The sequence below is a fragment of the Apium graveolens genome, chromosome 4, assembly GCF_009905375.1.
Source record: "Apium graveolens cultivar Ventura chromosome 4, ASM990537v1, whole genome shotgun sequence".
In the NCBI taxonomy this organism is placed as follows: Eukaryota; Viridiplantae; Streptophyta; class Magnoliopsida; order Apiales; family Apiaceae; genus Apium; species Apium graveolens.
In genome coordinates, this window is record NC_133650.1 from 4,392,631 (window position 1) to 4,408,946 (window position 16,316).

General features: G+C 35.1%; 2 protein-coding genes and 1 non-coding gene across 3 annotated transcripts; 1 reads left to right on the forward strand and 2 right to left on the reverse strand.

Moving 5' to 3' along the window:
- TRNAT-AGU (transfer RNA threonine (anticodon AGU)) lies at positions 1 to 74 on the forward strand. Its single transcript has one exon. It is a non-coding gene; the product is annotated as a tRNA-Thr (tRNA).
- A 487-nt stretch (positions 75 to 561) lies between these two features.
- LOC141717529 (protein NRT1/ PTR FAMILY 1.1-like) lies at positions 562 to 3,507 on the reverse strand. Its single transcript, XM_074519649.1, has 4 exons — positions 3,405 to 3,507; positions 2,825 to 3,042; positions 1,868 to 2,415; positions 562 to 1,769 (listed from the first exon to the last, which is right to left on the reverse strand). The coding sequence occupies exons 1-4, from the start codon at positions 3,493 to 3,495 to the stop codon at positions 797 to 799; spliced, it is 1,830 nt and encodes a 609-aa protein (XP_074375750.1). The 5' UTR covers positions 3,496 to 3,507; the 3' UTR covers positions 562 to 796.
- Positions 3,508 to 6,289: 2,782 nt separating this feature from the next.
- LOC141717530 (protein NRT1/ PTR FAMILY 1.2-like) lies at positions 6,290 to 9,446 on the reverse strand. Its single transcript, XM_074519650.1, has 4 exons — positions 9,155 to 9,446; positions 8,719 to 8,936; positions 7,580 to 8,133; positions 6,290 to 7,471 (listed from the first exon to the last, which is right to left on the reverse strand). The coding sequence occupies exons 1-4, from the start codon at positions 9,255 to 9,257 to the stop codon at positions 6,514 to 6,516; spliced, it is 1,833 nt and encodes a 610-aa protein (XP_074375751.1). The 5' UTR covers positions 9,258 to 9,446; the 3' UTR covers positions 6,290 to 6,513.
- Between the last annotated feature and the right edge of the window lie 6,870 nt (positions 9,447 to 16,316).

Here is a 16,316-nt window from a genome sequence, read left to right on the forward strand (position 1 = left end):
GCTTTCATAGCTCAGTTGGTTAGAGCACCCGTTTAGTAAGCGGGAGGTCTTGAGTTCAACTCTCAATGAAAGCATTATTTTTTTCTATATTTTTTTAAGTTTGATGTTTTATTATATTCATGAAGAAGATTATATACAAAGAAGCAGATAAGCTTCACTCAGGTAAGCTTTACTCACACATAATTAAACTACAAGCTTTTGTATGATATATGTTGGTAAAATGATACATGTTTAATCTAAATACTATATAGATATAATTAAAACCGGTGTTCTAAAAATCGGTTTAGGCCGTGCCTAAGTGTTAGGCGGCCGCAAAACGCCCTGAATCGGAGATTAATCGGTCAAAAAATTAAAAAATGGTCAAATTAAGGTAAAATTGTAAAAAAAGTTAATTTTTAATAGAAAGTGAAGCTAATACATGAAATGAGAATATTTACCTAATAGATTTGATATTAAAATGAAGATATTTATATTTTACCTATATAAAAAATATTTTTTTTAATATTAAAATGGTATAAAATATAAAATAATATTTAAATACAGCCGATTAATGATCCGATTAATCATTCTGATTAATCTCTGCCCGGCCGATTAGGCGCTCGACGGTACCCAACCGCCCTGTTCCGCCTAGCAATTTTTCCAACATCGATTAAAACTCAAAATGCTTCAAGAACATATATTGTACTAGCATTCTTTAATATCTTTAATATGCAATCAAGCTTTGGATGCTACTGATACAGGAAATTCTTTAGCATTTTTGCTTTCAAGTCCCACAAAATAACAAAGACTCATAAGTTCAGACAATGCTGATCTTGGATTCAGATAGTCCCTCCACCTTAGCTACCTCTTTCTTTCCTCCAGCTTCATTGACTTGCAGCAACACTTCTTCTGAAGAACCAGAGCCTCGCTTGTTGTCGAGTCGAATGACTCGAATCCCATTCCTTTGTTCTACACAAGGACCATAAGCCCAACTGCATACAAGAAAGTAGAGGAGATTCACTGCACTTATGATCGCGAGAAGCCAGTAGACACCCTCGTAATGCCCCTTGTTGATGTTAGTCGCGGTCCAGCTCACGTTCCCCCCTTTACTTGTAACATGGTTTACGGTGTTTATTATAGCACTAGCCAGCAAATTTGCAAATGCCATTCCTAGCCCAAACATGGCTGATGCAATGCTAGACATGCTCTTTGGAAATTCAGAGTAGTAAAATTCTGTTTGAGCTATTGAGTTGAAGCCCTCGGCTAATCCACCCAAGACGTGTTGTGGTACAAGCCAATACGCAGACATCTTTACCAAACCACTTGAATTACTTAAACCTTGTTGAAATGCTTTTCTTCGTCTAATATGCTCCACTATAGCTGAAACAACAACGGACATGAATGAACAGAATAATCCGATCCCCATTCTTAATTTTGGACCAAGATAAACCGGCTTTCCTCTAACCTTTGATGCTAATGGAATCAAGACGCGATCATACAGCATAATCCATATGCATATAGTACCAATTGAGAACATAACAAAAGACGCGGCTGGAATTTTTAGTTCTCCAATGAGGCGCCTATCCATGGAATTAGCTTGGAGCACGCCAAAAGAACCCTGACTCATGTTTACTGACATCATGATTGCTGTAGACCACAGAGGCAGGACTCTGATTAATGTTTTCAGTTCTTCGACTTGATCAACTGTGCAAATGTTTGACGGGTTTGAAGCTACTCCATCTCGGCCTATCTCTTCAGGATTCCAAACAACGCAAGCTTTATTCATGAATCTGTTAGAAAGTTATTTTCACATTAGGTCGTAATATGTAGGAGTTAAACATATGGAAACTACTTATGAAAATGTCGATGTTCAAGAAGAAATCTTCACCTTAGTTTATCAGAGGGCACGTGGCGTTCTGAGTCTTTGAGACTATACCAGATAACGCAATCTTGAGAAGGGAGTGTCAGCTTTCGGTTTTTGTAAGAAAGTGAGATCACTTGCACAAAGCTGCTAAACAAATTTGTCTTCACTTTCGGCTTAACATATAAAGAAGATGCAAGTAGGAATAACAAGGTGGAAAGTAACATGAGAACAGCTGGAATTCCAAATCCCAGTTTCCACCCGAAATGTTCTTGAATATAGACAATGCCACTGAAAGCAAGGATGAGTGCAACTGCTGCAGCAGCGTAATACCATCCAAAGAAGCGTTCTAACGCCCTTTCGTTCATGGGATTGTCCTTGTTATCGATTTGATCAGCACCAAATGCCAATGAACAAGGCCTACTGCCACCAGCTCCGATTGACAGGATAAGAAAGGCCAAAAGCAATAACAAGTACTGCGACGTTGAAGTGGATTTGCAGGGATGGTCATGCTGATTACAAGGGCCGGGCTTGGCTTGTGGGATCATAGCGGTTAACCATAGAACAAACATGCCCTGTAATGTCACAACATAAAATGAAACATTTTAATGTTAAAGAGTATAAGATCATGTTCGGGCCTTCTTGTACCACCTTAAGGTTTTAGATGGACGGGTTACTTAACATGGTATCAGAGATCGGTTTAGGAAGGTACTCGGGTTCAAGTCCCCACCCTCAGGGGAGTGTTAAAGAGTATAAGATCATGTTTGGACCTTCTTCTACCACCTTAAGGTTTTAGATGGACTGATTACTTAACATGGTATCAGAGCTCGGTTTAGGGAGGGACTCGGGTTCAAGTCTCCACCCGTTCGGGCTTTCCTCTACCACCTTAAGGTTTTAGATGGACTGATTACTTAACATTTAATACTTTCATCGACGAATCAAGAAACTGAGTTGCGAAAAGTTATATAAACAATAGATTCCTACCAGAAAACTGAAGGCAGAGCCAAGGGCAATGGTGAGAAATCGACCGAGATACGAATCAGAGAGAAAAGCTCCAACAAGAGGCAAGAAATTAGTAGCAGCAGACCAAAAAAATAGTAAGTTTTGTCCTTGTGTTAACCCCATGTTATATTCATGTATCAAATACATTATCATGTTTGCGCCAAGCCCATAGCTTGCAACTTTCTCAAATGCCTCATTTGCTGTTTCATCAATCCACAAAATTAATTTCAGCACAGCATAAAAAAAACCAACAAAATCAAATTTTAACATAACTACTCATACATAACACTATAATTCAACAAAGTCAACTAAAATGCAATTAGTTACACGTTCTACTCGTACATTTGTAACTCAAGATTGTGTCTGGTATTGCTGTTCCAGACAGCAACAACATCTTAAAAGCAATTTGATAAAACTTAAAATTTTTGGAAAAAGCAGCACCTTTTCTGACAGCACAACAGTTATCTATGACAGTACAACAATTTTTACGAGCAATCCCAAATAGAGTCTAAATTGCATTACGACAATCCTACCAAGAAACAACAAATGCACAGGCACATACCTATGATGAAAGGAATTGTGATCCAACCACCCTTCTTCCTCTTTGGTGAATCTTGTTTGTTCACATTTCTCTGATTAGATGATTCCTCCATTTTAGATTGCTACAAGCTATGCCTTTCAGTTTTTTTTGGACAAGCAAATGATTTAGCAAGACTAACAATTTATACACTGGTTCACAATGAGTACAAACAAGAAACTATAAATACAAGTGACGGTGGGAAAATTTTAGATACATGTTACTTTGGAAAATGTTGAACCTCAAATATTATTACAAAACAAATTTCTAAATATTTTATAAACTGTAATTTTTCTCACAATAATACGATATGCATTTATATGTGTCAACAAATTAAATTTCTACACGTCAGTTTGTAGCTATTTTGATACTAATTTTAGATTACCTAGCAATACTCTGTTAATTATTAGAAATTTGAAAATTACATAATTCATAGTTAATTTTGGCAGGTAACCTACAAGTTAAAAAATGTATTTATTTCTGAAGTATTACATATGGTTGGTAGATAACAGATGGAGGTCTTAGAATTAAATCACTCTTGCATCTAAAATTCTTTTTAGAGCCACTCTTGTCTTATTTGTTTATTTTTTTTTAATTCAAATTTAACCTAGACATAATATCTCATAAATCATTATTAATTTTAGAAATTAGTAAATATTTTTTAACATCTACAGGCAAAAGATACGAATATATTCAGATTAAACATCTGAATATTTTTGCTTAGGCATGTAGTTTAATATGATAATATATACATATAAATAAGTGTTTTTCTTTTATTTTTATATCAATAAAATTCAGTGCTATATTTAGTTAGAAACAAATTTTGTTAAAACGTTTCTGTTTCTTGAACTTTAGATACTCTCCCAAGTCACAAATTCGGAAGTGACAAAAATAGCAAAAAGGAAGTCATTCACGTTTTAAGTCATCTTATCTTTTATAACATACTAGCTTAAATATGTGCGATGACACCGTTAAATATATGATCCTATTGGAGCCTTCCTTTAATAACTTAAGATTTTAGATGAGCTGGCCGGTGTTCCACTCTTACTCAACAGACACGGATTTTGTTAATATTTAAATAAATTTTAAATTTTATTTATTTAATAATATATTAATTTTAAAATATTTATATAAATATATAATAATTGTAGATTTATAATCTATACTCTCTCCGTCCCGCTGAATAGTTTACGTACACTATTTGCACGTATTTCGAGGTTTCAATAAAATATAGTTTCATAATATTTTTTCTTAAATTTTTTTTTTGAATAAAAGTTTAAACATGAAACTTTTTTCAGAATTTTTTTAAAAAAAATATTATGAAAGTATACTTTAAACGATCATTGAAAAGCGTGCACAAAAATAACGTAAATAATCTGGTGGGACGGAGGGAGTATTATATTATAATAACTGGAATATGGTATAATTTGGTATACCTTTTTATTGTTGGTTTGACTATCCCCATTTATGACCGTCAGATCGTTTTAATCAAGTGATCAGAACCGTTAGATTCAAATACTAAAAGAACATACATTACTCAAACTCTCAAGTTCGAAACTCGCCAACAACAAATATTTATATTATTATTTTATACACTACTCCCTCCGTCTCGTTAAACGTTGCCTAATTTGACTTTCAGTACTGTTCACGATAAGCGATTGACTACTAATTTACGTCTAATCTATAATATCAAATATAGTCATGAGTGATCTCGTTGGATTCGTATTTATCAGTACTTTAATACAGTGAAATTTTTATATTTAATACTAATACGAATTTAAAGATATTAACAATCAAAAGTGTGCATTGGCAAACGTGTCCAACACAAATAGGAAACGTTTTTAGGGACGGAGGGAATACTAAACATCTCAGATTTGAACCACACCAGCAACAAATATTTATATTATTATTTATAAATTGCCCAATATATTAATGAAAACCCGTGCATCACACGGGTTGTAAAGCTAGTTAAAATAATAAAGAATTTGGAAGAAGACGTGATCGTAGTTTGTTGTTTAGTATAATAAATGTGGGTCGTACAGCGGCGGATAAGGAAACTATATTAAGTAGTTTAGCATGTATATGACACCAATTTTTTTTAATAATCAAAATACGGGATTAACCTTTGAACCAAAATATACATCATTCCCATTATTATATTATATATACTATACATTCATCGAAAATAAATATAAATTTGTTTTTCATGTTAAAAGACAAAGAAAAAGAAGACATTCACATTATAGTCACACCATCACTTATCTTTTGTAAGGTATTTATCGAAAATATATACAAATTTGTTTTTCATTATCAAATGTGTGTGTAAGTGAGATAGTTTAATAACTATTTGATCTCAATTTATTAAATATTTGGATTCCAATTAAGAATAATGGAACTCAACTTAATTTATTGAGCTGACATTGGTAAGTTTTGATTTTATCAAGTTTCTAGTTTAGCTCATATCATATAATGGAACTCGAGAACAATAATGTTATTTTGCCCCCTTCACATTAGCTCGTTTCATGTCAATTAGGGTTTTCTAAATTGTAAGATATTCTTTATATAAATGTCAAAATCACTATTATAAGATATAAATAAGTTAGTTAATTAAAAGCTTATTTATGAGTCCAAGAGTGAATCATGGTGCCCATTTTTGAACATTAATTTGTCTCCTAGTGATGAAATAGATTGAATCAGAGTCACCTGTTATGCTGAGTTCTGATACCTTGAGTTCAGATACGATACACTGTTAAGAACCTATACAATAAGAACCTTAATATTAGAGAAAGTTAAGGTGCGAGAGGAAGGCGCTTTCAAGATTTTATATTATAATTCTAACAAATCAAACATACAAAATTTTGCACCAAAAATTGCAAGCACAATATGAATATCTTCTCTCTCTTTTTTTTCATTCTTTTTTCATAAAAATGAAGCACAATCTACAATTTGATACATGATTTATGTATATTTGATACATAAGAAATGAAAAACCCAAAAACCTATAAGTCACAATCTATACAACAGTATAGAACACTATCCAGTTATACATTCAATACAATAAACAAACAAGCATTCTGCAGCAGAAGCAACAACTTCAAGCTACTAAAAGTCTAGACTTAAACAATTCTTCACCTTTTTCTGCAGTTTCATCTTTCACTCTTGAACTTTGCTTCATTAGCTCTTTTCCTATACCATTACTAGTCTCAGTTCCAACACCATTCAATCTTTCAACAACAGGTCCATAAGCCCAGCTGCAGACAGCAAAATACACAAGATTTACAGTAGTCATAATTGCAAGTAGCCAATAGTAACTCTCATAATGGCCTTTGTTTATGTTTGTTGAGGTCCAGCTTTCTTTTCCTCCTCTGCTGGTTATATCATCAACTGTGCTCAGAATCAGACTTGCTAGCAGATTTGCAACCCCCATTCCTACTCCGAACATACACGAGGCAATGCTAGACATGCTCTTGGGGAACTCAGAGTAGTAAAACTCGGTTTGGCCTATTGCATTGAACGCCTCGGCTAATCCATTGAACACATGTTGTATTACAAGCCAATATGCAGACATGTTGACTAGTCCCATTGGATTGTTTAGCAACCCTTGTTCAATGGCCTTTTTTCGTCGGACATGCTCTATGATTGCTGAAGCAATCATCCCTAGTAATGAGAAGAATAGCCCGATCCCCATTCTTAATTTTACACCAAGATAAACCGGCTTTCCTCTGATCTTTGATGCTAATGGAAGAACAGCACGATCGTATATCACAATCCATACGAATAATGAGATGACAGTAAATAGGCCAAATGAGCCTGCTGGAACTTCAAAGCCTCCAATAAGGTGCCTCTTCATGGACTTGGCTTGGAGAAGCTGAAATGAACTTTGGCTTATATTTATCGACATCATAATCCCTGAAGACCATAGAGGCAAGACTCTGATTAATATTTTTAACTCTTCGACTTGATCAACCGTGCAAAGAGTCCATGGGTTTGTAGCTACTCCATCCGAGGTTATGTCCTCGGGCTTCCTAATGATGCAAGCTTTATTCAAGAACCTAAAAGTTAACGGGGATCAGTGGATAGTTAAAATCATTTGTTAACGGCTACCAATATGTAGTTTGACGCATAATATTCAAGAACCTAATAGAACATGATTATAGTACCTTATTTTGTCAGTAGGCACATAATGGATCGAGTCCTTCTGATGATGATACCATCCATCAGAATCATGAGGTGGGAGAGCTAGTTTTCTATTCTTATAAGAAACTCTAATCACTTGTAAGAAGCTCGTGAACAAGCTCATTTTAACTGTCTGTTTGATATACAAAGAAGATGCAAGGAGGAACAGAGTGGCTGATAAGAACATTAGAATTGCAGGAACTCCAAATCCCACTTTCCATCCCGCGTGATCTTGAATATAGACAATGCCTGTTAAAGCAATCACAACCGATAGAGAGGCAGAAGCATAATACCAATTAAAGAAGCGTTCAAGGACTCTTTCATTCTTGGGATTGTCTCTTCTGTCCAATTGATCAGCTCCAAATGCTAGTGAACATGGCCTAATCCCTCCTGCTCCAATGGAGATTAAACCAAACGACGCGTACAAGAGAAAGTGCTGGAATGAGGAAGCAGATTTGCACAATTGAGGTGTTCTGGGATCACATGTGCCTGGCCTTGCTTCTGGAATCATTGCTGTTAGCCATAGAAGTATCATCCCCTGTAATATTACAAATAAGTTATACACTAACAAATAGAACTTGATAGAATAGTGTATTAGTATATCACTCGTTGGCTATCATCTCATCTATTTTACAGATACATATTGTTTAGTTTCCTAATTTCCAAAGTTAAAACACAGATAGATACTTAAAATAAAACTCTTGATAAAGACTGTTGCAACCAAACAAAATTGTCATAGAGGATTCGTTGATAGCCTAGTGTCAAGACTCCTCCGGTCTTCCCCCTCCCCATAAAAACTGTTTGCAACGAAACAAAATCGTCATATAGGATTCGTTGATAGCCTAGTGTCAAGACTCCTCCGGTCTTCCCCCTCCCCATAAAAACTGTTTGCAACCAAACAAAATCGTCATATAGGATTCGTTGATAGCCTAGTGTCAAGACTCCTCCGGTCCTCCCCCTCCTCTCATGACCCTAAGTCATAGAGTCCTCACTCACATACTAAAAAATCTAGTGTATGTAATAAGGCTACATATATCTTTTGATCAGGATCTTGAAAACCCATAAAAACAGAGGTGGCAATATTGAAATGCAAATAAACAAAATAACAGAATTGAGAACTTACCATGAGACTGGAAATAGAGCCAAGGGCAATAGTGAGGAATCGACCAAGATAAGAATCAGATATAAAAGCACCAAACAAAGGTGTGAAATTAGTAGCTGCATTCCAAAGATAGAGTATGTTCTGGCCTTTTGTTAAACTCATCCCATAATCCATTATAAAATACAGTATCATATTTGGCAGTAGTCCATAGCTTGCAACTCTTTCAAATGCCTCATTTGCTGCATTAAATTTATCAATTCACATCACTTATTTCACCAACCAAAATATCAAATATCCCCCTGATGCATACTACACACTCACACATGAGAGAGATAGAGAGGGAGGGAGGGAGAGAGGGAGAGAGAGAGAGAGAGAGAGAGGAGGGAGGGAGGGAGGGAGGGAGATCAACAAGTTCTTGAATAAGCAAAACAAACTCACTTTCAAGTTATAAACTTACCAATTATAAATGGCATAGTAATAAGGCCACCCTTATGTTTCTTTGGTGGTTCTTGCAGCTGTTGATGCTGCAGTTCTTCTTTCTGATCTGAAGACATCTCCATCTCTCTTCAGTTCCCAATGCACACTCACTTGTACAGACAGACAGATCAGTTTATATAGTGTGTGAGAGAGAGAATGTCAGATATGAGTTATATTCTTGGAATAGGCATGATCAAGCTTATTATATATAACACAGGTATCTACACATCTATAAATCGTATGTACATATGTAGAAGGATAAAAGTACATCAAAAAAGGTGGTTCAGCAACATTCCCGGATACATTCTCAGGCTTTACAGATTACAGCGCACTCATAATCATGTAGATAATTATTTAAAAAAAATCCAAAAATCATAGTCATAACTTGTAACTAATAAAATCATCGGTGTTTCTAATGTGTGCCCACGAGCACACAATAATCACTAACTTATAGTGCATTTTTATTAGTGGAGTTGTTGTAAATGCAGGGGTCCATCAATATTTATGATTAGAGGACCAATCAAAATATACCAAACTCATAGGAGTTAGTGCTTATTGTGTGTCCTTGAGCACACATTAGAAAACCCGTAAAACCATAAATGAGTCAAGTTATTCGTAACATCTCTTTCTTACCTTTCAGGCGGTCGCATAGTGGAACGTATAACCCGCCTCTATTCCATTATCATAAACGAGTCAAGTTATTCGTAGAATGTTCGAGTTTGATTCATATACGAGTCAAATTATTCGTGAACTGTTTGAATCCGGTCAACCTGGCTCCAATATTTCCAGGAGTATGTGACTTGTGAGTAATCATTTTTAACAAACTTGTGACAAACAAAAGTTACTTACAGTTTTAACTTTTGTGCAGTCAAATAATTGTGTTTCTGCAACTAACTTTTAAAATTCAGATGATAATTATGTACACTTTTCATATCATTCCACTGTCACAGCTGATCACTAATCATGATTATTCCATAAGATTAGAAAGTACATTGAGTCTAACATAACAAATGAACTTCCATAAGATTTTATTCTCCAACTACTATATTTATTGAAATTCCTATATTTATTCTATTTTAATAATTAGTCATTAATAATTACACCTACATAGAATGAGAATATAGAATAATAGAGGGAGGGATAATAGTGCTACTAAACTTTCTAGTCTGTATTTCTGTACTTTTTTGGAGCTTGCCCACGTGCTATGTTTTAACTTTCCGCTATCTAATATCCTGTTTTAGAAAATGTATCAACTCATGAATTTTGAAGATATTGAGCTTTTTTTTTGTGGATTATGTAATGAATTTAAGTTTTTTTTTTACATTTAAAGTAAAAATTGGATTATTCTCAAATAAGGCTTAGAAAACTTGATCATTATGAAATATCCTGTAAAATGTTCATTAACCTGGCATGCACCCATGGAGTAAGCAATATATATATCAAGCATCCATGTTTGACTGTAATTCGAGTCGAGCGAGCCGAGTATAATCTAAGTTGGAATTAATCGAGTTGAGTCAAACCGGCACGTTTAACTAATTGAGTCTAAAACTCTATCTGAATTCGACTCGTTTAATTTCACGCGTCGAGTCGAGCTGACTTGTTTAGCTAAATGAACCGATTTAATGAGCCGTGTGAGCCTTAACTTACATGTACCATGCAATTTTATACATTTTTTTTATCGTAGCTAACCCGCAGTCGCTACCCTTTGTGTGCACATTGGATAAACCCTACGGACTCACGTAATAGCCTGCAAATCACGTGAACCAAGTTAAACCGCATTTAAGCGATAGACTCTGACTCATGAGGCATAATCATAAATTCTCCTCCCATGGATTCGAACCTGTGATCAAGAGGATAGTTATCCCCTCTTTAACCAACTGAGTCAACCATTGCGGACAATTTTATACCTATTTATTTTATACAAACTAAAAAAATAGCATAGTCAAGTTTCATGAGCCAAAAAAGGATGTTGCTCCAGATTTATAAATAAAATAGAAAGGCTAGAATTTTTTCAACAAAAATGAAATGTGACCACCCTATATAAGAAGATTTTTAATAGTAATAGTAGCTTGTTTATTTAATAATTGAAGTGCCCGTTCGAGGAGAGAAGCGAAAGTAAAAAGGAGGCGATCACATAGCTGTCAGCATGCCAACTTTTTCTTCAAAAATTGCAGATTGTCATGAGCTATGTCGGTCTAATCTTAATCTCATTATTTTTCTTATTATTTATCAATCTGAATATTATTAACCATTCCCGTGATTAAATATTTTGTATTTTCCAGTTACTAATATACAGGTTAATGTCATAAACATGCAATCATGCAATCCCAAGTTACTAGTGCAGTCATAAATATGCAGTCATAAATAATCTTAAACCAAGTTAGTTAATATCATAGTTTGAATAATTGATAATGATTAATTTTGTTTGGGTTTTCAATTATTATGTCCTACATTATAGATTTTCTTAGTATATATTTTTCTCTTACATATTTACTCTTTACAATAAGAAAAGAAAAGTCATTTTGGCAAGTAAATTTGTATGATTTATTCTATCAATTTTTATAACAAATAGGTTTAATATATCATAGACGTATTATTATTTTATACTTGGTATCAGAATGAGGAATTAATTCTCAGTGAATGGCGACAACATCAACGATGAACAACGTGAAGGGAGGATTTTTTGGGTTGAATTATCTGATATTAACTAGAGGCAACTACATGGCCTGGTCTATGAAGATGCGAGTCTTTATGCAAGCTCAAGGGGTGTGGTACGTTGTTGATCAGACAGATCCAGAAGCACCTGTTGATGAGAAAACAGATAAGGTAGCCTTGATCATGATTTACCAGGGCATACGTGAAGATGTGTTGTTGTCGTTCGCAGAGAAAATAACAACAAAAGAGGCTTGGGAGACGATCAAGTCTTTGTGCCAAGTAGCAGATCTTGTAAAGAAAGCCAGGATTCAGACTTTAAAGCGCAGTTTGAGTCATTGAACATGAAAGAGAATGAGCAACTCGACAACTTTTATATGAAATTGAAGGGACTTGTCACCAATATACGGGCTCTGAGAGAAATAATTGATGAATAATGTGTGGTGAAAAAAATGTTACGTGCAGTACCTCAAAGGTTTTTACAGATTACGTCTACCATGGAACAATTTGGTGACATGGACAACATGTCTATCGAATAGGGTATCGGTTCACTCGTTGACCACATGAACATGTCGTCTACACAAAGAAGGAATGAGACGACTACTTAAATAATTATTGTATATGTTAACGACTTGTTGGTCACTGGTTCCAATGTGCACATGATTGAAGATTTCAATAAACAAATGTGCCAAATCTTTGAAATGACTGATCTGGGCAAGTTGAGTTATTACCTGGGAATAGAGGTAGAGTAAGGTGTTGGGTACATCGAGTTCAAACAAGCTGAATATGCAAAGAAAATACTTGAAAAAACTGGGGATGAGTGACTGTAATCCTACTAAGTATCCAATGGACTCGAAGGAGCAAATCAACAAGGATGAAGGTGGGGATACAGTGGATGCAATAAAGTTCAGAAGTATAGTTGGGGCTTACGCTATTTGGTTCAAACTTGGCCAGATACTGCCTATGTCGTGGGTATAGTTAGCCGATATATGGAACATCCAAGAAAATTTCATTTGAGTGCAGTAAAAATAATCACGAGGTACGTGAAGGATACTATTCACTCCGGGCTCATATATTCGAAGGGAGGAGGGAACAACATTTTAACTGATTTTATGGATAGTGATCTAGTTGGACATTTGAACGACATGCGAAGTATTGAAGGTATGTCTTTTTATATAAATGATAGTGTGATCACATAGGTTTCTCAAAAATAACGTTTTGTTGCTCTATCAACTTGTTAGGCAGAGTTTATGGCGGCCACCGCTGCAGCATGTCAAGCTACTTAATATGTAATGTGCTGAATCGAATTACTGGGAAATGCATTGGACAATTACTCTAGAGAACAAAACACGCAGAATTGCTTGTCAAAATGACTTTTCTTTTATTATTGCAAATGAGTACAATATATAAGAGAAAATACATAATAAGAAAACTTATAATCTGGTACATGATTATTGAAAAACCTAAACAAAATCTTAAACTTGTCTAACAAGATCTTTGACGCCCAACAGCTTGCGCATTTTCTCAAACTTTATTGTCGGCAACGCCCTTGTGAAGATATCTGCACGTTGTTTCTCACCACTGATATACTTCATAATTATCTCCTCACGTTTCACACATTCGCGGATGAAATGATACCGTATATTTATGTGTTTGATTTTATCGTGGAAGATAGGATTTTTAACCAGGTCTATAGCTGAACTATTGTCGATATATATAAGTTTTCATATCAAACAGATTTAATACATCATAGATGTTAGGTCCCAATGTGTTTGTAGAAGGGGGGGTTGAATACAAACAGTACCAAATAATCGAATAAATGCGGAATAAAAAATGTGAAACAAAATTCAAGTTAAATAAAAATATTATTAAACTTGAAAGGTGTTACAACAACTGTATCGATTACAAGGTATTAATCTCAAATCAATTATCACAAATCTAGAATAAATTCGACATGAACTTTTTCTATTTTTGCAATAATTAGAATCAAATGCTAAACGCGATTTGAGATTAAGTTCTAGGGATTTTGATCCGCTAGATTGTTACACAAGAACAAGATAAAGATTTCTAGTTGATTGGATTTAACTTTGCAATCTAGAAATTGATCTTTGAATTTCAGCAGAGAACAATGAAATATTTCTTAGGCGGCTGCTGTGTTCTTGTATTTTTTCAGTGTGTGAATGTCTTCTGCTTCTTTTTCTTTTTGTATGCAATCCAACAAAATTACTTGAACTGCAATGACAATCGGTAGGACAATCTCTTTGGCTCAGCAAGACTTTCAGTAGGACTTTCAATTGTACTAGCAAGACAATCTGATTGAACTACAATGACTATCGGTATGACAATCAGTTGAACTAGCAAGACAATCTCCTTCCTAGTGTAACTTTCGGTATGACAATTGAAATGAATTGGCATGACAATCGGTATGACAATCCAGATTGTCATGCTAGTTCATTTTCAATTGTCTTGCTGATTTAAGACTGTTTTTAAACCAATTAAACTTCTGAAAATTCCTAAAATTAATTCAGAATTAATTAATCAATTAATTCAATTAATAAATAAATTATTCTTCGCAGATATAATTTATTTTCTTAATTAAATTAGATGACTTAATTAATTAATAGAGAATTAATTCTAGTCTTGAGCAGCAACCATTCTTCTGCAAATCTTCTGAAAATCACTGAAAATTATGAATCAATTCCACCACTTCAATGTTGACACTCGATGTACTGTCTGGTTCATGAGTGACTAACTTCCGTGACGTTTCTTCATGTCTTGACTTTGACACTTTGATTTTCTTCAGATTAAATCCTTGTAATTAATGATACCCTGACGAGATCTCTGTCACTTGATTAAATCCACGATCTTGATTTATATCACTTAGGCATGATCAAATTCTTGAACTTCTTCCAGTGAATTAACTCCTCAAGTCTGTAGATGAACCTTGTTTCTGAATCCTTTGACAGATATTACTTTGCGAGATCTCTCTGACGGTCGATCCACTATTTACTTATTACATTCTTATTTGAGTTGAGTTGAATCCTCGTATATACACATAGGCTATGACATATGACTTACAATCTCCCCCTATTTGTTTGTTAGACAATAACACACAAATACCTAGAGGATAACTCAACTAACAAATAAGAAAAAGATATAAACATACATGCAAAGTAAATAGCAGAAAAGTTCTGGATGAGATTTAACATTTTCCAGATTCCAAGTAGATGTTCCTCTAGACTGAACATATCTTCAAGTAGTTCCATCTTCATTTGTACAACCACATTTCCTGTTGAGAAGCCCATATCTCTTGCTTCTCCCCCTATGAGAATCAACTGATTAAAGAAGATCACCTTCGTTTTACCACCTCTCCCGTACAATAGGATCCGCAGATAAAAACCAATGGTACTCCCCTAACTGCTTCTTCCCTTACTAGGAAATCACCTTGTATTTACCACATCTCCCGTACAATAGGATCCGTAGTTAGAAACAACAATGGTGTGGTGTAGTGTACATTTTTAGGATCTTTTTCTTCCTCCCTGCTATTTCTCCCCCTTAGTTGAGGAATCCTCCAAACTATTACTTAAGCTTTTATCTCCCCCTTAAAGAAGGAATGTATGCCGTCGTCTGAAGGAGTTCTCATATTTCACTTGGTTGGAAAAGAAATAACAAGTAGTTTTTCTTTCTTCCTCACTGTGAGTGTGTGATTCTGTTTAGTGTACCTCACATGTGTTTCACTCTTCTCTCCACTCGTGTTTACACTCATTCTCACAAGTGTATCACTCTTCTCTCATAGCTCCATAATCCAGCTGTACCTGCAAGGAAAATCACCTTAGCCATCCTTAAAGGAGGTCACAGGTGGTGCAATGGGAGTTCACAAATCCCCATCCTTGTTAAACTCGTCAGATAAATCTGAGTCATAATCTACAAGTTGCTAGTTTCCCTTTTAGGGTTCCAGATTTGAATTCTGGGAAGGTAAACAATGATCCAACGATTTTAGCATAAAGATCAAAGTTCCCTTCTAATGCCTGTGAAGACATTTCCTTGTGACTTATCAGGTAATATCTGAATCATTGTCAACAAGTTGCCGATCTGCACCTATGTCAGATCCACTATCCGCAGATGCATCCAGGGGATTTAAGCCTGGGGAGGTAGACACTGACCACTGACATATGGCTTTTGGACCAGTATCCTCTCCTAACACCTGTAAAGGCAATTGGTCCACTAACGAACCTTGAACAATCGAATCTGACCTTAAAATGGTCGAAACTCTTGTTTCCGTCAACTCATCCTTTGTGTGTGTAACCTCTCCTTGTGCATCACGAATTGTTTATGTTTGAAGTGGTGACACTACATCGGATACCTTGGCCGACAGGCAAAATTCAATAGACTCACCCTGTTGAGAGAATGAATCTAGTAACTGTTTTTGTGCCTTTTCAGCCATTACATCTTTTTGAGAAGATGTATGGGGGCTAGCAGTTGTCTCGGTT